Source organism: Ziziphus jujuba, chromosome 10 (genome assembly GCF_031755915.1).
Source record: "Ziziphus jujuba cultivar Dongzao chromosome 10, ASM3175591v1".
In the NCBI taxonomy this organism is placed as follows: Eukaryota; Viridiplantae; Streptophyta; class Magnoliopsida; order Rosales; family Rhamnaceae; genus Ziziphus; species Ziziphus jujuba.
The window spans coordinates 19,001,957-19,023,970 of NC_083388.1; the positions used below are offsets into that span (position 1 = coordinate 19,001,957).

The 22,014-nt window shown below is 33.0% G+C and overlaps 5 protein-coding genes across 6 annotated transcripts; 1 reads left to right on the plus strand and 4 right to left on the minus strand.

The window, feature by feature from the left end:
* The first annotated feature begins 800 nt into the window (after positions 1 to 800).
* On the plus strand, positions 801 to 2,770 carry LOC107411601 (large ribosomal subunit protein uL16). Its single transcript, XM_016019214.4, has 4 exons — positions 801 to 956; positions 1,246 to 1,747; positions 2,314 to 2,395; positions 2,502 to 2,770. Exons 1-4 carry the CDS (start codon positions 947 to 949, stop codon positions 2,565 to 2,567), a joined length of 660 nt encoding a protein of 219 aa, XP_015874700.1. The 5' UTR covers positions 801 to 946; the 3' UTR covers positions 2,568 to 2,770.
* On the minus strand, positions 2,503 to 6,697 carry LOC107406633 (putative B3 domain-containing protein At5g58280). 2 transcript variants are annotated; one of them, XM_048468347.2, is made up of 8 exons: positions 6,482 to 6,697; positions 6,003 to 6,104; positions 5,443 to 5,508; positions 5,231 to 5,326; positions 4,963 to 5,024; positions 4,722 to 4,881; positions 4,366 to 4,572; positions 2,503 to 3,678 (listed from the first exon to the last, which is right to left on the minus strand). In XM_048468347.2, the coding sequence occupies exons 2-8, from the start codon at positions 6,036 to 6,038 to the stop codon at positions 3,286 to 3,288; spliced, it is 1,020 nt and encodes a 339-aa protein (XP_048324304.2). In that variant the 5' UTR covers positions 6,039 to 6,104; positions 6,482 to 6,697; the 3' UTR covers positions 2,503 to 3,285. The 2 variants fall into 2 exon arrangements, with proteins under 2 accessions (XP_048324304.2, XP_048324303.2); XM_048468346.2 differs by having other exon boundaries at positions 5,961 to 6,104.
* Positions 6,698 to 8,015: 1,318 nt separating this feature from the next.
* Positions 8,016 to 9,934, minus strand: LOC107411584 (cytochrome b-c1 complex subunit 8). The gene is made up of 2 exons (XM_016019193.4): positions 9,519 to 9,934; positions 8,016 to 8,337 (listed from the first exon to the last, which is right to left on the minus strand). Exons 1-2 carry the CDS (start codon positions 9,686 to 9,688, stop codon positions 8,289 to 8,291), a joined length of 219 nt encoding a protein of 72 aa, XP_015874679.2. The 5' UTR covers positions 9,689 to 9,934; the 3' UTR covers positions 8,016 to 8,288.
* Positions 9,935 to 10,719: 785 nt separating this feature from the next.
* LOC107411562 (KH domain-containing protein At3g08620) lies at positions 10,720 to 15,906 on the minus strand. The gene is made up of 7 exons (XM_016019170.4): positions 15,336 to 15,906; positions 15,099 to 15,187; positions 14,153 to 14,304; positions 12,715 to 12,831; positions 12,397 to 12,513; positions 11,965 to 12,108; positions 10,720 to 11,270 (listed from the first exon to the last, which is right to left on the minus strand). Exons 1-7 carry the CDS (start codon positions 15,416 to 15,418, stop codon positions 11,115 to 11,117), a joined length of 858 nt encoding a protein of 285 aa, XP_015874656.1. The 5' UTR covers positions 15,419 to 15,906; the 3' UTR covers positions 10,720 to 11,114.
* A 2,157-nt stretch (positions 15,907 to 18,063) lies between these two features.
* LOC107411581 (uncharacterized) lies at positions 18,064 to 21,239 on the minus strand. Its single transcript, XM_048468348.2, has one exon. It carries the CDS (start codon positions 20,391 to 20,393, stop codon positions 19,461 to 19,463), a length of 933 nt encoding a protein of 310 aa, XP_048324305.2. The 5' UTR covers positions 20,394 to 21,239; the 3' UTR covers positions 18,064 to 19,460.
* Between the last annotated feature and the right edge of the window lie 775 nt (positions 21,240 to 22,014).

Consider the following 22,014-nt stretch of genomic DNA (forward strand, 5'->3'; position numbering starts at 1 on the left):
CAGCACATGGCTTTGCTAGTAAATCAAACGTTGACAAATTGTTGTAAAAAAACAACAACAACATCCTGGCAATTTAATTAGAGTGCTTCTCCTGGATCATCAGGGTCAAATAGTTATGGCGTATCTTATTTATAATGTCAAGATTAAGAATGCTAATATTAAATGAAAATGGAACAAATTATAAGGATGTTAGTAACTCACTGCATGACCTGTTGATGATAAGTTTTGTAATGTTTTATCAAACACATAATTTCCTCAAATTTTATATATGTATATATATATATATATATATAAATTTTTAAGTGAAACTTTAAGAAAAGGTTAATAATTAATAGAAAAACAAGTTATAGTGATAAATTAATTAACACCTAAAAACAGATTATAAGAACGGATATTTTAATATTCACTCACAAGTCACAAATCAATACAATTGTCTCAATTTTTAGCCTATACGTTTCACTCTATGCCATCGATTTATATATAAGTCAGCAAATTTTTTTTTTTTGTTAAATGTTAAAAATTCTGTCCACAAAATTTTTATTTTTTAATTAATAATATTATCTTTGATGAACCATAAAATATTAATTCTGAAAGCAACTCCAACTTCATATATATTGAATAACTACCAAAAAACTTCAGATATATTGAATGAAAATTTATTTAATATGTAAAAAACTGAAAATTTATTTAAAATAAAAATTCATTTTACGGGCTTTTACTTTTTAGGTCGACTAGAGACGGGTCCAAGAAGATTACTTGAAATAAATTTGGGCTAAATCCGATGGACTTTGATTGGCTAGCCCATTAGATGACGTAAGCCCACACGTACAACCGCGTAAAACGTGTTAGGGTTTCTTAGAATTAGCTGCCGCCTACAGCATTCGCACCCTATAAATAGCGCGTTAGGGCTTCGCTTGTCGTCGTTGATAGAGAAGAAAGATCCGCCATGGGGAGAAGTAAGTTTTTAGTCTTATCTGTATGGTTTTTGAGATATGATTATCTGGTATTAGATTAATGGCTAGATTAAATTTCTTTTTGTTTCTCTGATGTCGTTTGGCTGAATTTTTCTATCTGTAAATGATTAGGGTAATGAAAAAAAAAATTCATTTTTTAGTTCATTTCTTGTTCAATTGGTTGAGTTAAAACATGTTTAGAGATTTGATTATACACTAATCTGAGGATTTGCGTGAACATTTCAATGATATTTGTTTATTTTTGGATTTTGTTTTGTATTCCATATTTAAGGACCTGCGAGATGTTATCGTCAAATCAAGAACAAGCCGTATCCGAAATCACGGTATTGTCGAGGTGTGCCTGATCCTAAGATCAGGATTTATGATGTGGGGATGAAGAAGAAAGGGGTTGATGAATTCCCCTTCTGCGTACATTTGGTTTCATGGGAAAAGGAAAATGTTTCCAGTGAAGCTCTTGAGGCTGCACGAATTGCATGCAACAAGTACATGGCCAAGTACGCTGGCAAGGATGCTTTCCATTTGCGTGTGCGTGTTCATCCTTTCCATGTCTTGCGTATCAACAAGATGCTTTCGTGTGCCGGAGCTGATAGGCTTCAGACTGGAATGAGAGGTGCTTTTGGGAAACCACAAGGTACTTGTGCTAGAGTTAGCATTGGGCAGGTTCTTCTGTCTGTTCGTTGCAAGGACAGCAACAGCGCTCATGCACAGGAGGCTCTTCGCCGTGCCAAGTTCAAATTCCCTGGTCGTCAGAAGATTATTGTTAGCAGGAAGTGGTATGTGTTCAGTTTATTGTCTTGTTAAGTTCTTTGTGGCCCTATTAAAGAATGGTTTCATAGAATCATTAGTTACTCGTTTGCACAAACATGAGAACCTTCTTTATCTTGTCTTTTGAGGGTTAGCTCCAAAATGTTCGCTTTCGGTAATAGGTGCTACTGTGATTATCTCTTTTAATGTTGGCTTATGCTAGGATATGTTTGTGTCGTTAAGTACATTTCTATCATGAAAGACTGCTGTGGTATTGTTTATGGCTGCGTATAGTTTTACCTTGTTATGTTAGGTTCTATAGCATCTGATTCGAAGCAGCAGCTCTGTAGGAGCGGACTCTGGCAAACTTTATCATTAGCACATTAATACATATAGGAGCTAGTATGCTTTATGCCATTATCAAAATTTTCGAATAGTGTGTCCTTTGGGTTTACACATCAGCATCTCCATTGGAAAAACTTCTATGTTGATGCCTCTATATTTTGATGTTGGAATTGGCTGGGCCAAAAATTTGTTCTCTCTGTTGGTGCCATTATCTGAATGTGATTCACGTGCCTTATGCTGCGATTTTCAGGGGATTTACCAAGTTCAGCCGCAATGATTATGTCAAATTGAAAGCAGAGAATCGTATTCTTCCTGATGGTGTCAATGCCAAGGTTAATTTTCTCTTTATCTTGTGCATATTACAAATACCCCGCTCAGTTAGTTTTCCCACTCTTTAGAAGCTTTTTGCTAATGTTTTTCATATTGTTTGTCTTGCAGCTTCTTGGATGCCATGGTCCTTTGGCCAACCGTCAACCTGGAAGAGCATTTCTAGAAGCAGCTTAGAATATTTGTTTCTAGAAATGAGTTTCTTGTTTCTAAATCTGAGATTTGACTGCTGTTATACTGTATTTGAAGTTGTCTAAGTTTGTGTTTGGTATCAGATCGGATTTAGTTTGCCTTTTGAGGATTTCGTACTTGTGCAATTTCTTAATATTGGCATAGATTACCAATTTGCAATGATATTTTTGTGGATTTATTTCGTTTAAGATTTTAAAGTTACAGTGCAAACATCTCTCTCATTCCATTCTTAATTTTCTTTTACTATGGACAAATAGTAAACCATAGACTATTGTTAGCTTACTCTGTAATTTGTAACATAGAATTTTATGGTCCTCAACCCGATGCATTCTCGAAGACCAGCCAGCAATGATGTGGCTCTTGTGATCATTTAATCTTTTTATGTATGCCGTGAGCTGTATTTTGACATTTTATTCTCGTTAATGTTTTGTCTCCTCGCCTGCATTCAATGTGGATGCGAATATGGTAAATTTACTGAAAAAGTTTTTCTCCAAGGAACGATGGAGAATAATGTCCAAAATTTTTTTTTTGGTTAAAGAATAATGACCAAAATTGTAAAAAAGAAATTGAACTTTCACAGAGATAGGTTAAATGTTCAGACATTTTGTAAACTCGCATTACCGAAAACAGAAACTAGGCCCTTTAGATTGACGACAAATCTCATAACTATGTTAAAAATGTGAGGATGATATGTAGAGTTCTGTCATGCTCTCTTTCTGAAAGACCTTGAAGCAGGTTTTCTCCTGGGTTTTCGAGTAAGACCTTTGTCCCCGTCACCAACAATATTTGATTCATTAACTTCACCTCTACCTTTCTTTTCAAGTTTTTGAGAAGCACACCCATTCTTCTCGGTTGGATTTCGCTCCTGTTTGATCTCATTACCAATGGGACACTTAGCTGAAAGTTCTGGGAGGCTTTTCGAGTCGTCATTTTTAGATATGCTAGCTTTCGTAGTCTTCTTCTTTGCCTGATTTGATTGTGAGCGAAGTTTCATGTCCACCTTTGATTTCCTTTTACGTTCAGTGGTATTTTCTTTGTCATGCATCTTTGTGTCACATTCTCCACCTGAAACCATGGATGCTCTGATTATGTAGACCTGTAAATATAGCACCTTATAATTCAGTAATAAGCCTTTCAGAAAAACTGTGGAGAAATAAATGTAACGTTATCAATCTCAACTCATCTAGTCTTAGTTCCATCTTAGTGGGGAGTATTTGATGATAAGACTAATTTTTTTGCAATAATAATGGGTGAAAAAGACATAAATTATGCACTCACCAGAGCTAGACATGTATGAATGCCTGATTTAGGATGAAGTATAATATGCAGAGACTTGAACAGAGAAAGTGACGAGTACTGGTAGCTACATGCATGTACGTTGACATTTGCAAAAAAATGAAGTGTGAGAAGATCCTAAATTGCATTTTGTCTCCACTTCAAGATTCAAAATCTATATTTCTAAAATGATCTAGCAAGTCAACTTAATGTCTCCAATGTAAACCAATATGCCTGCGAACAATGTATAAACATGAAATTCAAGACATTCAAAAGAAGAAATTCAGAATGGTTTAAGCTACAAATATACATTCTCAAATCACAGTGGTTGCAATTCACTCTAACCTCTTGAGCTCAAACGTAACATATTTAAATGTTTTTGTGTCACTTGGTTAGTGCATCAATGGAGATATGTTCTACTGACCGTTCAATTTCAAAACACTAATGTACAAAAGTAGCTCCCTTTAGGCCATATGGGTTTACTAAATACGGATAACCTTAGATGTACCTTAAATCTTGTGGGCTCAATCAACTCAAACACAAGTGCATCACCATCATCCAACTTATGATCCAGTGCAAATGCTCTCCAACCACCACTAAGCCCAGTTCTTTTGCCAATGTAGATAGCCTCAAATTCTTGACCACTTTCATCCTCCAATGTCATATCCACCACTGATGATGAAAGATGCTCCTCACAAAATTTAGTGGGAAGGCCCTTGTATTTAGATAAAAAAGAACTAGATGTATTAGTTAAGTCAGGATACTATATCACATTTTTCATTTACTTAAAACTAAACATGCACATAATATAAATCTAATAAAGTGAGAGCACACGTCTGAAAAATTTCCTCTGTTGCAACTTACCAACCAGAAGCAACTATAAACATGAGACCTAACCATCGATTTTACGAAGCACGGATTTTCAGATTGTAGATTGCTTTGAAGCTCTTCTGCAGCTTTAAGTGCAGCAACTCTTTCTTCATAGGAAGCTAATTTGACTTCATCCAATGGCCTCACTGCATAGCTGAAAATACGATACCTTTAACACTAACATCTATCATCGAAAAAAAAGTAACATAAACTCCTAAAAACAATATATCTTCACCTTGTCCAGGATGACGACCTTGACCTTGACCTTTTCCGTAAAGGTGGAAGATCCACATTAGCCTGTTATGCATGCAAAATAGATTTTAATTCTTATTCTAGGATACGTGTTCTTTTAGACTAAAAATTGAGGACCAGAAATTAAACGCTTTCATGTTTATTATAAGCTGTCTAATGAATCATCCATATAAGTTTTTCCATGTCAAATTCAATTTCATCAAACTTAATTCTTTCCTTATTACATACTGATGAGAGGAAGTTTTGCTTACATCATCACAATATGACTGAACAGGGTTGCGCACACGGGAAGAGCGTCTTGGTTCCGATATGCAAGTGCTCTTGGATTTGAATTTTGAAAGCTTTTGCTTCAATTGGTGATGTAATTTAAAACAAGAAAAGTAGAAAAGGTTCAGTTGTGGAGAAAATCATAGAGTCAGTTACCTTCCAAACAAATGACGGAAAAGAATTGCAATCCTTTTACCTGGGAGTTATTCTCAGACTTTGTGAGGTCAGTCAGACTTTTTGAAATCTTTGAAATTCCCAGATCCTTCAAGCAAAAATTAAAACAAATATAGATAAATAAATAATGGGAAAAAAGTAGTGTAGTGCTACATTCCTGCATCATAGTAAAAATTTAGATGACATGAGAAAACTTTATTTTCAAATTCCTACTTAGAAAAAGACTTCAGACGCTTGATAAATGTTGAGAGATAAAATCCGGGGAGGATTTTCAACCTTAATCAGATCCATACAAGGAATTTCAAGTCCAGACTGCTGAACACCACATATCCAAAAGGAGCATTAGGGAAAAATAGGGCACAACTTAGATAATACAGCTTGGTCAAGAACTTTTCCATTCCTAGAACTGAAAAATTCTTTGCAAAACAATGGCTTATTACTTCCTCTGTCTGATCCATTTGGTATTTTTAGTAAAAATGCAAACTGGTTTTCAGCAAGAAACGATGAAACAAAACCAAGCATGTGCATATTAATAACAACCTCAAATATCTTTTTATTTTGTTCAAGGCGTTTCTTACGAACTTCTTCATATGTGTTGGCAATGCCATTGACAGTCATCTTGCTAATGAAGATCCAGAAACTCAGATAACCAATATTTGCTTGGGGGATCTTCAAAACCCAGTTCTTCAAAAAAAAAAAAAACCAATATAAGTCCAAATAAATACATGAAAGAGAATTTGTGTTTGTGTAAGGTTTAGATTAGACAAAGGAAAAAGCTTCAACTAAATAATCGATGAAACCGTGCAAAAGTGAAGCAAAAAGTTTTGAGCTAAAGATTTGAAATGGGGATTGAGATGGGCTTTGTATGATTGTATAAAATAGCTTCCAAAAAGAAATATTAAAAAGAAGATGGTGTCATTATCAAACAAACCAAAAGCGAATCTAAAGTATTTTTCTCAATCACATTTTTAAATATAATGACTTAAAAAAAGGTATGTTTAAGAAGGGAAAATTGAAGGTCTTTTCCTCTCTCAAGTTTATGAGGAAAATCAATGACTAACCTGCAAATGAGTCGCTTTTTTAGTGATTATTGAGATGGGAAGATGGAAAGCTCCCCCGCTTTTTGGGTCTTCCTGTTGTCTTTTTGGGTTTTCACGGTTTCAGAGTTAATTTCTTCTTTTTCTTACTGGAAAATAAACACTCCAACAGAGACACAGAGAGAGAGAGAGAGAGAGAGAGAGAGAGAGTGTGTGTGTGTGTGACTAAGACAGCGCGCTCTTTGAAATTTCAAATTAATAATTTATTTGTTGGTGGCATCCAATCGTCCTTTAAAGCGATGTCGTTTGTTTCAACTATTCTTGAGCTTACTTCTCCACTTCATTAAAGTGTTCTGTTTTATAATGAATCTGAAATTCCGAATCTCACCCATAAAAATCTGGGTTGAATGTGATGGGAATTGCCAAACACACCCTAAGAAGCCTTTTTCCTGAATTCTAATGTAATAAGCTTTATATATATATATATATATATGTAGGATGATTTTATGATCAAGATCGTCCGGATAGAATTACGTGCAAATTAAGAGTAAAACCGATGCAAAATCAATATTTTTTAGAAAACCTGATGCTTTTTTTTTTTCGTAAAGTGTCTGCTTTTATCTTGAGAGAAAAGATCACATTTTTTTCTTGTGTATATATATATAATATTATCTATAATTTGCAAACATATAAATATAAATTATAGAGTTCCATGTAATTAATCACACTAAACTATTATATGAATGATCGAGATAAAAATTTTTTAGATTTCCAATCCCACTTTATAGTTTATACGTAATTAATTATTTAAAAAATATCAAAATCTATTAGAGCTTTTCATATTTTTTGATGGAGAGGTTCTTCTAACAAGGCAAATTCAAAACATACTTGTATTTAAAACTTATATGATCTCATAATGAAAATATAGGTTTCCAAAGAGAAAAGAAATTATAAAGGTTTTTTTTAATAAGGTAAATTTAGAACACATTTGTATTCAGAATTTATCTGATCTCATAATGAAATTATAGATTTTTAAAAAGAAAATAAATTAAAAAAACATATATATGAAAGACATTTACTATATTAAGAAAATATTTTCTTCTGAGTCTTGAATTTACACAGAAAACCTTCTTTCTTTTATAAACAAAGGAATACGATACAAATAAAGCATTTACAGTACATTAAGATAAGGAGGATTTTCTTTTTGCATAACAAACTAAATAAAGCACACTTAAATAATGCATTCTTTTACGGCCGACACAAAAACTATTCTGCGAAGGAGACATATTGAGATATTTATGTTCATAATCATCTGTCTTCTCATAATATGAAATTATTATTATCTTTTATCATTTGGATTAATGTGAACATTATTTTTATGATTGGCAAAAGAAAAAAAGTTTTTTTTATTTTGAGGGTGTTAATAAATGGAGTGCATGCCTTCAGCCATCCGAAAAGTACACAAAATGATAATTTTTTTTGTCTTTAGATTGAGAGGACCAAAGATTGGTCATCGGGAATTCGGAGGAATATCCAATACGTACCCTTGACACCACACTCAATCAAACATTTTATTATGTTATTTTATTTTTCATAAGAATCAATCACCAAAATCTTTGTAATACCCAAAGACAAAAAAATGTTCAAACAGCTGGTGAATTTAATAACTGACTGCAAAAGCAGAGGGCTCATAGTTAAAATTGAATGAGAAAGTTTTGCAATTGTAGACTTTGTAGTTGATATCTATTGTAAACATTCAACTTATTTGCAGGTGAAACAAATAAATAAATAAAGAATTCTTCTAGCACATATGAGCGCTCTTGACGATAAATCAATACCTATGAGCCAACTTCTCCTTTTCTTGGTACCTCCGGACATACCTGCATGCATTTAACAGCACAAAAGGTTAATTTTTTCAACAATCAATTCTTTATTTATTTATTTATTTATATTTTTTTTTCCTTTCTTCTTTGCTAAGAAAATTTTAAACAATCAGTGGCTGATAAACAGTCAGTCAACTCACACATTACACACAGCAGAGACATTATAGTTGTTAAAAAATGTAAAAACAGAAGGAAACATGAGTTTTGCTCTGTAACACATACATACATAAATACTTTCCTGAGCTGATACAATTCAAAAACAAAAACATGTTTTTTTTGCTAATAATTCATAACAAAAACATTTTGGCTTTAAAATGTCAAGACATATTTTAAATACTAATACCTGCTACAATAATATAACATAGTCCTTTTAATTTATTCTTCAATCCCTCTCTTTTCCCTCTTTCCCACTCAGTCTACTTATCAACTAAACCCCTAAAAATACCACAAAAACAAAAAAACAGAAATTATTTAGGCGCCATGTTTTTTATTTTTTGCTTTCACAATATTATTTTTAAAATATAGAACAAAAACAGTTTCTATTATTTTATGAAAATAATAAATATTTGACCGATCGTGTGTAAAAATAATTTTTAAAAAACAAAATCATACTTTTAGAAATGGTACATACAATTTCAAATTATAAAGGATAAATTATCATTTTTACTCTGATCTTTCAACATTCAAATACTAAATACAGTGAACCAAAATATTTTTAATTTTATTGAAAATTATAAACAACACATTTTTATTATTTTCTATTTTCTATTTATTTTTTAAAAATAATTTTAAAAAATTAAAGACCAAATAATATATTTTTATTTTAAAAATAATTTTTTATTTAAAAAATTAAAAAACAGTTTTTAAAACATATAGCCAAATATATTTATCTAATCCTTCAAATTCCCATTCAACAAAGGGAGTTTTTTTTTTTTTTTTTTTTTTTTGGTGATCCTCAGAACAAGCATATTGTGAGTAAAGATTGTTTAACATTCGTAATTAGAGATGACCATCCTCAAAATAACATAAAATTACAGACAAACATCAAACGGAGGAAATGCAACAAGGAAATGAAATTGAAGAGATAAAAAATGTAAAGAAATGCAAAAAATGGAATCGAACAGCAAAACAGAGAGATAGAAAGAGAAGAAAAGGAATGGTGTATAGTATGTATGTACGTGTAGGTGCCAAGGAGAGGACCGAGAAAAAGGAAGGTGCTGATCCAGTTATCGAAGACCTTGTGGTGGATTTTGGAAGGAAGATCGTTCCATAGCCCCGGCATTATCTTCTGCTGGAAAGGTGAAAGTGCGTACACCACCGCCTTCATTCTCACTGGCTGTTTCCCCATCTTCTTCTTCTTCTTCTTCTTCTTCTTCTGCGATGCGATGATTGATGTTTCGTATTCTTCTGATCGCTTCAACACGCCTACTGTTCTCTCCGTCTCCGACTCTGATGGACCTCTTTTATATAATACCACCCGGATGGACCGACGGACGGATCTCAAATTGCCCGACCCATATTTCAAGCCCTTTAAAAATGTGGTAGTGGAAAAGCCTTTTGGGTATTTATTTGGGCCTACTTCTGTTTTGTCATGAATGCTTCTTTTAAATTTACGCCCCAAAAAAAAAAAACAAAAAAAACAAAAAAAAAGAAAAAAAGAAAAAAAGAAAAAAAGAAAAAAAGAAAAAAAGAAAAAAAGGAATATTTCTTTTCAGATTCCTCGTGCGATTTTATTAGCCTGGTAAATTCCTTTACTTTGATAACACTTGCTCCGATTACAAAACATACTATTATTTTCTGACTTATCTTTTTGAAGTAGAAAACTAGTTATAAATGGTGTTTATCATCTCAAATGAAAGCTTAATCACCATTAGTCAGAAACTTTAATCCCATCAAAATGACACATATTAAAATCAAAGCCCCTAAATTGCAAAGCTGAAAATGTAATTTTCCGAAGCTAAATGCAGTAAACCTTTAAAAGTAACATGATAATTATTATTACCACCACCTATACTTGTCCTTTTAGAAAAAAAAAAAACACTTTGTTTCTTTCTTTTATGTCAGAAGATTAGTAAGTTCATAAAACATGATTCTGACGGAGGAATACAACATAATAATACAGACCACCACCGATAACCTTCATACTTTTATGTGAAAGAGGAAAATTTGAGCAAGTCTTGAATTGGAATTGGGGTTCAAGGATCACAGAATAAATTATACTGGTATGTATATGTAAAGGATTTACATAACTCTCCCATTTTCAAAATATAGGATAGGTACATCCCACTAGACCAAAGATTTCACTGCACATCAAAGAGCTAGTTTGATAATGCCTTTCAAATCTTAAGAATGCCAAAAAAGAGACAGAAAAAACATATATTGAAGAAATAAATATGTATGTATTTAGTTATATTGATAAGGCGAAGTCAATAACAAAATAATGTCCAGCAAGAAAGAAACTATATACTTCTAAAATCACAACCACTACAATCACAAGAACTGTAACAAATGAATATTTTTCTCCATATATATATATATATATATATATATGTTTTGGTTATTTTTTCCCTTTCCCCTGTAAATTTTATATGGTTATGGAAGGACAATCTGCATCTGGCTTCACCAGTAAATTCCACACCCCCTCCCCTCTCTTCAAAGCTATATTAGGCAAATTGGAGATCAACGCAATGAGGGGTATATATTATGGAAAGAATGTGGAAGCTGCACATCCGATAAAACCATCGAAGATCAGACTGAATCGAAAACAACAACAACTACAAACCAGTTTTGGCACGCTTCAGCCCGCTTGAAGTGATCAAAGGCGAGACACTACCACTTGGACTCGGTCGAGGGCTCTCTTCTCTGAAATTGGAATTTAGCATGGCTAGTTCTCTCAACTGTTGCCTCTTAAAGAAGTCCTGTGATTCATCCTGAAATTTGAGTGATGAAGTTAGCATCTGAATAAAAAGGACACCGAAGATATACTCTAGAGCAAAGACGCAAGACTTCTCTTGTATGGCACTACCACAAATGCAATGGCCAAGTAGCACAAGGGAATTACTTGTTTGCCTCTATCATGCAATCCAAAGAGGTCTCTTTAGAGAGGATAACTTTCAGAAGCTATACATGATAAGCAAACAGAAAAAAAACTTCATTTGCATAACATAAAAGTCACTTTCCTAAAACCTCAAGCTTGTAGGAGAAGAACCAAACATAAGATCATATAGTTTCAACACTCCCCTTTGACAGAGTAAATATCTATCTATAGCAAGTAGCAAGAGGTATGGTATCAAACATTCCACTCAAAGGGCTTTAAGGACAAGGAAATGGATGTCCTTCAAAAGAGGAATTCTTGGACTTAAAAAATGAAAGAGTGAAAAGAAATGGACTTTGGTTATCCTAATTTTCATTATGAACGCAAAATAATTTGGAACTTGCAACAACAGAGGAGTATATCAAAATGCTGAAAGAGCATAGATCACATTGTTCATCTTTCCTTTTCCTATTGTAATTGCGACAACTTTCATCAGGTACTAAAGAAGTGCTCGTTATACGGAAACAGTATAAAATTAAAAGATAATAAGTGTATATAAAAAGCTACAGAGATGAGTTTAGGAAAGATACCACAGGTTTGAGGAGTTCTTCTATGATTTCTTGTGCTTGTCTCAGCCGCATATCAACTACATTTGCTGGTAATTCAGCTTCAATCAAAATGTGTAAGGGATCATTTAGATGCTCATACCCTGGTCGTCCCCTAAAGGACTCCTCCTTAAAGAGTAAAGAAGCAACAAATTTATATGTCAACAGAGTTAAACAAAAATGATACTGTTACAAACATGAAAAGGTCAAAAAAGAGACCCATTGCCATGAAACCACAGATGAGAGAAATAAGAAGCATCCCAAAAGAGTTAGAGTGGCTTATTAGATTTTTTTATCATTATTATTTTTTATTTGTAAAGAGAAAGCTTATAAGATAAAATGGCCAATCCTAAGCAGCTATGTTAGGATTTAAACTATGCTTGACATCATAGGAACATGTACTGGAAGAACTTTTACCTTGTCTGGATCTTTTATAGAACCTTTTCCTCTAATATACACACGACAACCTGTTGAAGCTTCAACTCGCTTTAATGAATTCCCTCTAGGACCCAGAAGCCGGCCCACAAAATTGAACTATAAATTTTGAAGTTTAGCACCATGGAAAGGAACAGAAGAATTTAGAGTTTGATTTTAGATTATACACAGGACCTCCAAAAAGAATAGTCTTTTCAAGCTTTGGAAGACCCCAAAAAAAAAAAAAAAAAAAAAAAAAAAAAAAAAAAAAAAAGAAGATATTACTATCACAAGCATTCTCAAATTGTGTATTTAGCATACATTTGGATAGCTATCTACGGGAATCTCCAACCGCAATATCCTCTTCACAAGATAAGAACTTGGGCTTGGGGGAGCTGTTTGCCACTCCATGTTCATCCCTTGTTGTCCACTTAGTCTCTGTTACATCATAAACTTAATGTCTTACTCCAATAACCAACAAAAACCAATGAAAAGGAACAGAGCTGGAGGAGAAGGTTGTGGAAGAAAGAAACAAAGGCCAAAGGGAATACTGAACACGGAAGAAACAGATGAATAGGTGCTCAAGTAATCCATGTGGCAAATATTAAAATGGAGGAAAGGAAAGCCCCGTAAATTCAAAATCCATGCATGCATCATGCAGAATTTCTAAAATAGCAAAGATACTTAAAAAAAGAACAACAAAGATGGAATCAAGCAATCCAATATATTTATCATTTTATAAATGGATGAAATTTCAATTAAAAAAAAAAAGAAAAAGAAAAAAAGCAACCATTACCATGAATTAAAAAAAAAGAAAAAAGAAAAAAAAAGGCAACCATTACCATGAATCTCAACAACCTGATTGAAGAATACTAACACCTGACTCCAAACTTTCAATCCTAAACTAAATATTTTTGTTCAATTCTAACAAAGACTCCAACTCTTCAAGGTCAGTAGAATATAACTGGACGTTTTACAGAACCTGATATTAGTTCATGTTGGAATACCATGTGGACATGTTCAAGCATCAAGTATTTTAACTTTGTTCTCTAAATTGTTCTAATTACTAAAAACTTAAATGTGTGGGCATGGACCAAGTTTTACGTTCAGAAAACAGGAGGAAACTGAGGTTCTAAGCTTGTAAAAACATTGCATAGTGTTTCCAGGACAAATTAGATTAAGGTTTGTCAGCTCCACGGCTAGGAAAAGTGCCAAGACAAGGATAGTTGCATGACAATCTTCCTAATGAGCTACTAAGTTTTTTGCTAAAATTATATATATAGATATATAAAAGCACTTTAAATTGAGAACTCTCCTACTTTGAATACGATAAAGGAATAGTTCAAGTAAATTGCATTAGTTTTTGTCCTTAATAGAATTCTAAAATTTATTCCTTATGGATTTTTCTATTAGAATTACTATATCTACAACTTCAAAATATCTGGAAAGAGTTATATCCAAGCCATGACCAAGGTACTGCTTTCCACTACATTCTTGGGTTTATAGATCTAGCATATATATATAAGTTGACAATATGGAACAAAAGAATAACCAAGCTCCTTATAAACTAAGTCTTTGTTGAATGTACTGGCTCGTTAAGTTCCTTCATACTCTAATAAAGCATGCAATAATAAGCTGTTAGAAGTAATTTAGTGGAGAAACAAGCAAAAAGTCAGTCTATATTGGTCCATAAATCAAAGCAAGTAATGGGACACTAGAGCAAGAAATTAAGGACAACAATGGACTACCCAACACTTACATCATGAGACAGGCCATGTCGGTTACTGAATCCCGTTCCTCTATAATTCGGCATTATGTCTGAAGATGCAACGGGGCTGGGACTTCCACGTTGCAGTCTGTCATAGTCATTAAGCACTTGGCTGGGTAGCATTCCAGAAACTCTTAATATCTCTGTCAATAAGAAAGAGTGCATGCATAAGCTTAAGAATTTCCTTCTTCTAAATGTAAGATGATGACTTAAAAAAATTGATATCAGCTACTGCTTTACCAATGAATAAAGTTTTAAATAATTGAAGTTAAGGTATTAGAAGAAGCATTGAATAGGAAGATCTCAGAAGATGAAGCATCACATTCTATGGAATATCCAAGTCAACTACAACACGGGTGGAAAAAGAAGCCCACATTAACCAACAGCAAAAGCTAAAATCAATATTGCTTGAATTGAGAGGAGCATTCAGTTTGCACAAGTAATTTCTAACAGTTCAAGTACCAAGTTTTTATTCTTGCTTGTTAGAGAAAAAGAATATTTCCAGCACATTCCACCTTCTCCCCATACCCCGACCTCTTCACTCCCTCCCTTTCTTTTCATTACTTATCAATAAAGAACCTTTAATTCATCATTATATTTTACACTTATCTATCAAAACAAATCAGGAACTCAGGACACTCACATGAAGAATTAGAATTTGACAAAGACTTTTGCATCAAAGAGAAGCGATGAACTCCACTGATTACAGATTCATAAACTTTGTACTCTAAAGCACATGGAAGCCTATGAACTATGAAAAATAATTTGCTCGAAGCATTCTTGGATCAAATCCAATTCATTAATTACTCAAACATGTTAAGATGTAAATAACCACCCTTTAATAAGAGTCAATAGAAAAAGAAGAACCCAATAAAAAAAAAATTAAAAAAAAAAGGGTAAAATTAAGATCCGAGAATGAATTTAGAAAGCAAGAAACCTTGATTCAAAAGTCGGCTACATATGGGAAGAACTTGCTGAAAGGGACCAAGCTTCTGGTACTCCGCTAACAGCTCTGTCAAGTACTGACTAGAAAAAAAGAAGAGAAAATCAATCAAAACGCAAAGGGGGCAGACAATCTCTATTACACGTCGAAGAAACAAGAAAAACGAAGGTAAAACATGAAAATCAACAATCATCTTATATTATATACATCAAGAAAACTTGGTCGAATTACCTATCGACATCCGGTGGTGGGGTTCTTATATGTGGAGAAAGAGCTCTTGCTGTTGCTAAATTCTGAGAGTATAAACCTGACATTTGAAATCCTAAAAAAAATTTCTTCAACAATACATATGGTTGAAAGAGGCCCAAAAAAAAAAAAAAAAAAAAGAAAGAAAAAAGAACCTAAATAGAAGAAAAAGGAGCTCAAATTAGGTATGTTAGGAACTGGGTAACCCTTGAAATAAATTAGGAAAATCAAATAACCAATAAAAATTTCATTTTTTTTCTTTACATCCTTTATTATTATTATTATTTTTTTTCACAGTACAGTGGCAGTGGTAGCAGTAATGGTGGGGGGCTTTAAATAAGAGTTCCGCAGAGTAATAGTAATGGTGGGGTGAGGATTTTAATGGGGTTTTCTTGCTTCTCTCTCTGATTGCTCCTGAATCAAAATTGGAATTTTTTTTTTCTTTTTAAAGGAAAAATTCTTTTTTAACACAAAGTTTGTGTTTTTTTTTTTTTTTTTTTGTTTCTCTTTGATCTTTTTACAAGCAAGTTGTACACGTTTGTGTCTGCGTTTTCAGCGAGGAGAAAACCCAGATACCATAGACAAAAGGAGGGTTCTTGTCGTTGCTGTAAGATTTTAGATTGACACCAGACATTGACAGCAACAGAGCCAAAAAATAAATAAATAAATAAATAATTTAAGTACACGCTCCAAATATAGCACGTGGGGTCACGCTCTAATCGGAAGGTTGAAAATTTGGCAAATTGCCATACTATGTGGGACCCATTTTCTCTTTCACCCAACAATTCGACATAGGTGGCACCAGATCAACCACGTGAAACTCACTACACGCTCTTTCAAGCGTTGGGTCTGCAAGTGGGGCTCCCACTCTCCTCCGCCTTTTTGAATATTCGCATCATTGAAACGGTAAGAACGACTGGCCAGTGCATTCCATCACCAGGAGATCTACCAAGTGTATATATAAAACTGAGGTAAAAAAAATTTTGATTTTTATTTTGTTTATTCTTTCCCAATAATTATTGATTTACAGTGACATTAGAAAAACCCAGAAGGGGGATCTTATTATTAAATATCAAATTTTGAATTAATCAACCTTCTTCTCCATCGCCTTCACATGTTTCAAGTTCTTGCTTATTTTTAAACATTGAATGCTGTGGCTAGACTTTGCATCTCAATCACATGAAATGAGGGGTTTGGACTTTGAACTTTAAGACCAATAAAACCAAAACCTTGCTTATACATCTATATGCGTTTGTTTTTACTTATTTATTTATTTTTTTGTACCTTTATTTTTCATGTGAAATTTTTAATTAACAACATTTACAGTCACTTAAAAAAAATTAAAAAAAAAAAAAAAAAAAAAAAAGCAGTTTCTTCCTCCAGCTTCTCAAAAAAATCCATTTCTTAGCTACCCAGCAGCTTAAATTTTCTGTCCAACAGTGTTAGTATTTTAGATTTGGAATCTGTCACCATACCCACCAAAAACCCAACTGTCTACCTCATTAATATTGTCCTCCCCACCAAACAATTCTCTCTTAACTAGCAGACAGTTTTCCCTTGATTGCATATATAAAGCAATGATTAGCCCATAAAACTAATAAAATTAACTACCCTTTTGCTTGCCAACCAATGAGGGATTTCAATGAAACACCAAGACATTATTTGAAGTGGGGAAGGAAAAAAATAGAATTAAGATTATTTTATTACTGAGTATCAAATATGGTCTTCTTTTTATTTTACCAGGACATGGTTGAAAATGAAGCATAGGATTCCTGTTAGGTTGTGTTTGCAAAAAAAGTACATGGCAGTGCATGTTGCGTTGCGCCGGAGACAAACAATGTGTGGATCAAAACAAACCATGGGAAAAGTTCTTCAAAAATTATTAATGTCATGTGCATCTTGCAAAGCCCTGCTGAATTGTTTATACGTAATTTAATATGTGACAACAAAAACATAGTTTGTCTACTGTATCCTTTGTTTATTGAATTGGAAAATCATATACCAAAGCTATGCGGTTAGCTACCACCATCGTTCATATCCTTCAATTTCCACATAAATTATGCAACTTAAACAAAAACACAAAAAGGAATATACGACTTTTTTTTTTTTTTTTTAAATATGGTTAAAGTAAATAGCATATGAGAAACCAAGGAAAGAAAAGAGAGCTCTTATTAACTTTCAAACTTGGTCATTGTTACCCAATAAATAAATAAATGAACATGACTATTTATCTGTATCTGTTGTTTGATTGAGCATGATTGATTACCCTTCTTATTAGACAAGATGATTATTATACAAAGATGGGATATTAAAGATGTTATGTAAGTCTCACTAATTATAGCTGAAAAATGTTATAGAGTTTAATTCTGCCTTTTATCTTAAGAAAACTAGAATAATATTAGCTAACAAGTTATTACAATTAGGTTTCAAGATGCTTTATTTCTCTTTATTGGTTTATTTTTTTATTAGTTTTATGTATTTAGGCACCATTCAATCACAATATTGAGAAGCTTGCATCCACATTGCAATTTTTTTTTTTTTCCTTTTTATTTTACTGGGGGTGAGGGGTAAAGGTTAAGATCTATGCTCAACTTTGGGCTCAGTGTTTCCAGTTGTCTTCTTCCAAATGGTCCAACTACTGGGTAAGTTTAATACTTTTTGTTGATAAAGTCTATGTTAGAATTCATTGGGAAAAAAGGTTTGGCATGTAATATTTATTGTCAGGGAATAAAAACTCAATTCCTGCTCAAAGCACAATAAACTAGTTCATTATTGATATATCTATACTACAGCCGTTCCAATTTTTCAGACTTAAACTGTTATGATTTTGTTTCTATATATTCTCTAAAGAAAAGGTAATAGGACATTGCAGCTCAAAAGGGCTAGTTGTTATATATCAAATTCTGCTTTGTTACTAGCTTCAATTTCCAAATTAAGTTCCTTTTCTGGACCACAGAATGAAAAACCCAAAAATAAATGTTGTGGGTTAGGTTAAAGCAGGAAATTCTCTATTGCACTAGTAGATATTTAGTTGGAATTCCATTTCAATTTATTCTTTCATTTTTATCTGATAGTATACTTACAATCAAAACTTTGAGAAGTTTCACTTGAACCTTTCAAATGGTTCAGCAACTTCTACAGTGGCTGTGCTTTAGCAAGTGATGGTTTGTAACAAGGAACAGCGGGACAAAGTCCTAAACAGATCCAGATAAATGACGGCATCGATTTTTCTTCTTCTTCTTTTTTTCTTTTTTCTTTTTTTTATTTTTATTTATATTTTTTATTTTTTTTTGTGATTGATAAGAAGGGTAGAATCATAGAAGAGAACGATCAGATAATCCAGTTTAGAGCTGTAAAATGGCGGCATTGGATTTATTGTACATAAAGAGGACAACTGATTGACATCACTCTAATGATCATTCTCTGTCTCTTTTATAACTGTTTTGCTTAAGGAACATGCAGCACCAAGACTAAATCCGGAGGCTGATCACAAGAAGCTGTTTGTCTCAATATGCATCAGAAAGAAAGCTGAAAGAGAAGCAAATATTACAGGAAAAAAGATTTATTTGATTGCCGCTGTAAAGAAGATAAATGGCCTAACAGAACAGTTTGATCCCAACTTCCTTTATTTGATTGCTCTTGAAAAGAAGATAAATGGCCTAACAGAACAGTTTGATCCGAACTTCTTGCTGTGGTGTTTTAAGCAAGCAGAAATATCTTGATCCCAGTTTTTGTATTGGGAAGGAAAAGAAGGAAACATAAAAACATCCCATTTACACCAAAATAAAAAAAAAAAAGACCTCCTTCTATTCTTTGGTGTTCAAGATACATGGATCATAAAACTCAGGTTAGTTTTAGCAATATAGCAAAGAAATGTCACTTTTGACAATCAAATGGCAGTCTGCCACCATCATTTGAAGGCCCCCCACTCATAAAAGGACAGAGAATAACAGCAGCCAAATCTGATTAGTGCTAATGAATTAAACATTTTGAACATTTTGTTTTTCTCTGTTTTGTTTTTTTGTGACTAAATAAAAAAAAAAATGCTGAACAATTGCACAGATCTTGAGTAAAAAAGAAATAAATACTTTGGACAAAACAAATCATAATCTACGGCATGTAATGATTCTCCAATACTGGTCTGGTCCGAGTTCCTGTTGCTAGTGGTGCTTTGGTATTCCCAATAGGTGTCATCTGTAAAGCTTCACTTCCATCCATTACACTCTCCATTTGCTGTATCTTCCTTCCACGTTTACACCCTCTTACTCTTACAATCACAAAACCAAGCACAATCAGTAAAATTAAGCCAACAAACAATGGCCAGACTATCTTCCACACCCTGGACTTGACCTTTCCTCTATCAACCCTGCTATGAGGTAAACTCTCTGCTGAAGGAGCTGGTGAGGGTGAAACAGACTCTGTGACAATGGAGAAATGCCCTTGTTGGATCATTGAACATGCATTTCCAGGTAATACATTGTCAAATTCCACTGAACCATGTAAATCAAAATACACACACTTCGGTGAAAAACCATCTAGTGTCGGTTTGACATCTGAAAACTTAACCAAGATTGGCTTTTCAGAAGCTCTCAGATCCAATTCTGGTAAATTTATGGCAGACAAATTGGAAGCATCGTAAGCAAGGAGACCGAGAACAGGAGCTAAGTAGGAGTAACCAGGTAAAGGGTAAAAAAGAGAAGACCAATTGCCCAGGTTGTGGTACACCAAAACAAGCCTCTTAACAAAGGGTTGCTCAACAACCCCAATTGGGATCTGAAACTCATTATAGCTTTGAACACCTTTGGTTCTCAAGCTACCACTCCTAAGCCTCATGGCAGAAACTTTAATGCCTGTGAGATTGTGGGGTACCTCAGCGTTATAAGGAATGCCAGTTCTTGGCCGGACAAAGGTCCTAAATGCATAGTCTTGAAGAAGAGCATCCAACGAGCGTGTTGAAATCCCAAGCGGCTGAGCACTGAGGCATGGCATACAAAGCACATATAGCAATGCTGTGAACATAAAGACTCTCTCTTCAACCCTCATCTAGAACAGCAAAACCCAACAAAACAAAGATCTGAGTCTTCCTGGATCTCTCACCAAAATGAACTTTCTATGCTAAAAAAATTTGACCTTTTTTTTCCTTTTGAAACCATTGTTAGGCTTAAAGAAAGTAACACCTGGTAATTTTTATCACATTTCTCTCTGATTCTTCACCATTCCCTCTAGCATATCAAGGACTAATAACAAAAACCTTAACTACAACCCCAAAAAAAAAAAAAAAAAAAAAAATCCTGGAAATTTACCCGATTATCCAAAACTAATGGCTTTGTATAAGCATTTTCTTTCTTCAAGAATTTCTAATTTCTACCACATTGGATTTCCCAACCACTGTAAAAAAGCATCTGGTAGTGGTGGAGTTTTGACAATGTACAAGCATTTAGAGAAGGGAAACGAAAGCCGCAAAATTAGGAGAAAATATAGCTCTACCGTAAGGCATTGAATTTGCTGTAACGCCAATCCTCAAAAGATTGCTTCCTTATGAGTTTGAGTCTCTTACTCTCCCCCCAATATCCCAGAGGATAGAATTATCTTCATTTTTTTTTTTTGCAAAATAAAATAAATTAACAAAATACAGTTATTTTCAGAGAAAATAAATAAGATGTAGATAATTCAGGTATTGGATAAACACCTGACGAGCTTTTGCTTCTGCTGTGCCAATTGTTTAATTCATGATGTTCTTCTCAATATTTTGGACTGTGGGTAGAGAAACAAAGCACACTAAATTAATCAAATTTTATTAGCAACCAGCTGGTGTCCCATAAACCCATTTCCTAAAAATGTATGAGAAAAATAATAGTGTTTTCTTTAACCCACGAAGGAAAAACACAAATTTGCACATATTGGATAAAGTAGCTAGCTAATACCTAGATAACCATTATCTTTTTTTTCTAATTCTATGTTCCTTATCAATGAAGTCAGTTTTTAGCCAAAAAAAAAAAAAAAAAAAAAAAAAAAACCATTTTATTGAGTAGGGTAAACATCATTATAATTCCCTTTATTTTGCTATTCAATATCAACACAGTTACCTTATATTTCATTTTGATTTCAATATAACCAATTTTTTCAAACTCTTATCAATAAATTAGTATTTGATTTACTTACCATTCATTTAACAAATTTTTTTTAACCAATTTTTAGAGATAAAGAATAAAAAAATTAATAAATGAAAATAATTTGATCAAAGTCATCATTATTCACTTTTTTTTTTTAAAATAATTTCAAATGTATTCATTGCAAATAAATTTAACTTTATTTGAAAAAAATCAATCATGGTTATCATATATAATTTTTTATTATTATTATTTATGAATAAGGGAAAGGAGATTTTAGCACCATTATTTTAAAGATTAATTTTAAAAGAAATGTGCATGTGCTTGTGGTTTTTTTTTTTTTCAAAAGTACATAAAAATCGAGAAAAAAAAAACTATAAAAGTGAAAAAAAAGGATTCAAATGAAAGGTAAAAGGTTTAATTTTAATTTTATTAGTAAATCTTTTTGAAAAAAAGGTGTTAAATTAAAATAAAAACCAAATCTAAAAAGACTATACCGATATTTTCCATAACAAAGATATAGTATTAAAAAAAATAACAAAATAAAGAAGGTT

Excerpts from the sequence above, each read along its gene's own strand:
- LOC107411601 (XM_016019214.4), top strand. Across the intron at positions 1,748-2,313 it reads ATTATTGTTAGCAGGAAGTG|GGGATTTACCAAGTTCAGCC; the intron begins GTATGTGTTCAG and ends TGCGATTTTCAG. Across the intron at positions 2,396-2,501 it reads CTGATGGTGTCAATGCCAAG|CTTCTTGGATGCCATGGTCC; the intron begins GTTAATTTTCTC and ends TTTGTCTTGCAG.
- LOC107406633 (XM_048468346.2), bottom strand. The coding sequence starts at position 6,038 with ATGACTGTCAATGGCATTGCCAACACATATGAAGAAGTTCGTAAGAAA. Across the intron at positions 5,025-5,230 it reads TTCAGTCATATTGTGATGAT|GCTAATGTGGATCTTCCACC; the intron begins GTAAGCAAAACT and ends CATGCATAACAG. Across the intron at positions 4,882-4,962 it reads AGGTCGTCATCCTGGACAAG|CTATGCAGTGAGGCCATTGG; the intron begins GTGAAGATATAT and ends TCGTATTTTCAG.
- LOC107411584 (XM_016019193.4), bottom strand. The coding sequence starts at position 9,688 with ATGGGGAAACAGCCAGTGAGAATGAAGGCGGTGGTGTACGCACTTTCA. Across the intron at positions 8,338-9,518 it reads CCTCTCCTTGGCACCTACAC|GTATGTCCGGAGGTACCAAG; the intron begins GTACATACATAC and ends AAATGCATGCAG.
- LOC107411562 (XM_016019170.4), bottom strand. The coding sequence starts at position 15,418 with ATGTCAGGTTTATACTCTCAGAATTTAGCAACAGCAAGAGCTCTTTCT. Across the intron at positions 15,188-15,335 it reads CCACCACCGGATGTCGATAG|TCAGTACTTGACAGAGCTGT; the intron begins GTAATTCGACCA and ends CTTTTTTTCTAG. Across the intron at positions 12,109-12,396 it reads CTATAAAAGATCCAGACAAG|GAGGAGTCCTTTAGGGGACG; the intron begins GTAAAAGTTCTT and ends TTACTCTTTAAG.
- LOC107411581 (XM_048468348.2), bottom strand. The coding sequence starts at position 20,393 with ATGAGGGTTGAAGAGAGAGTCTTTATGTTCACAGCATTGCTATATGTG.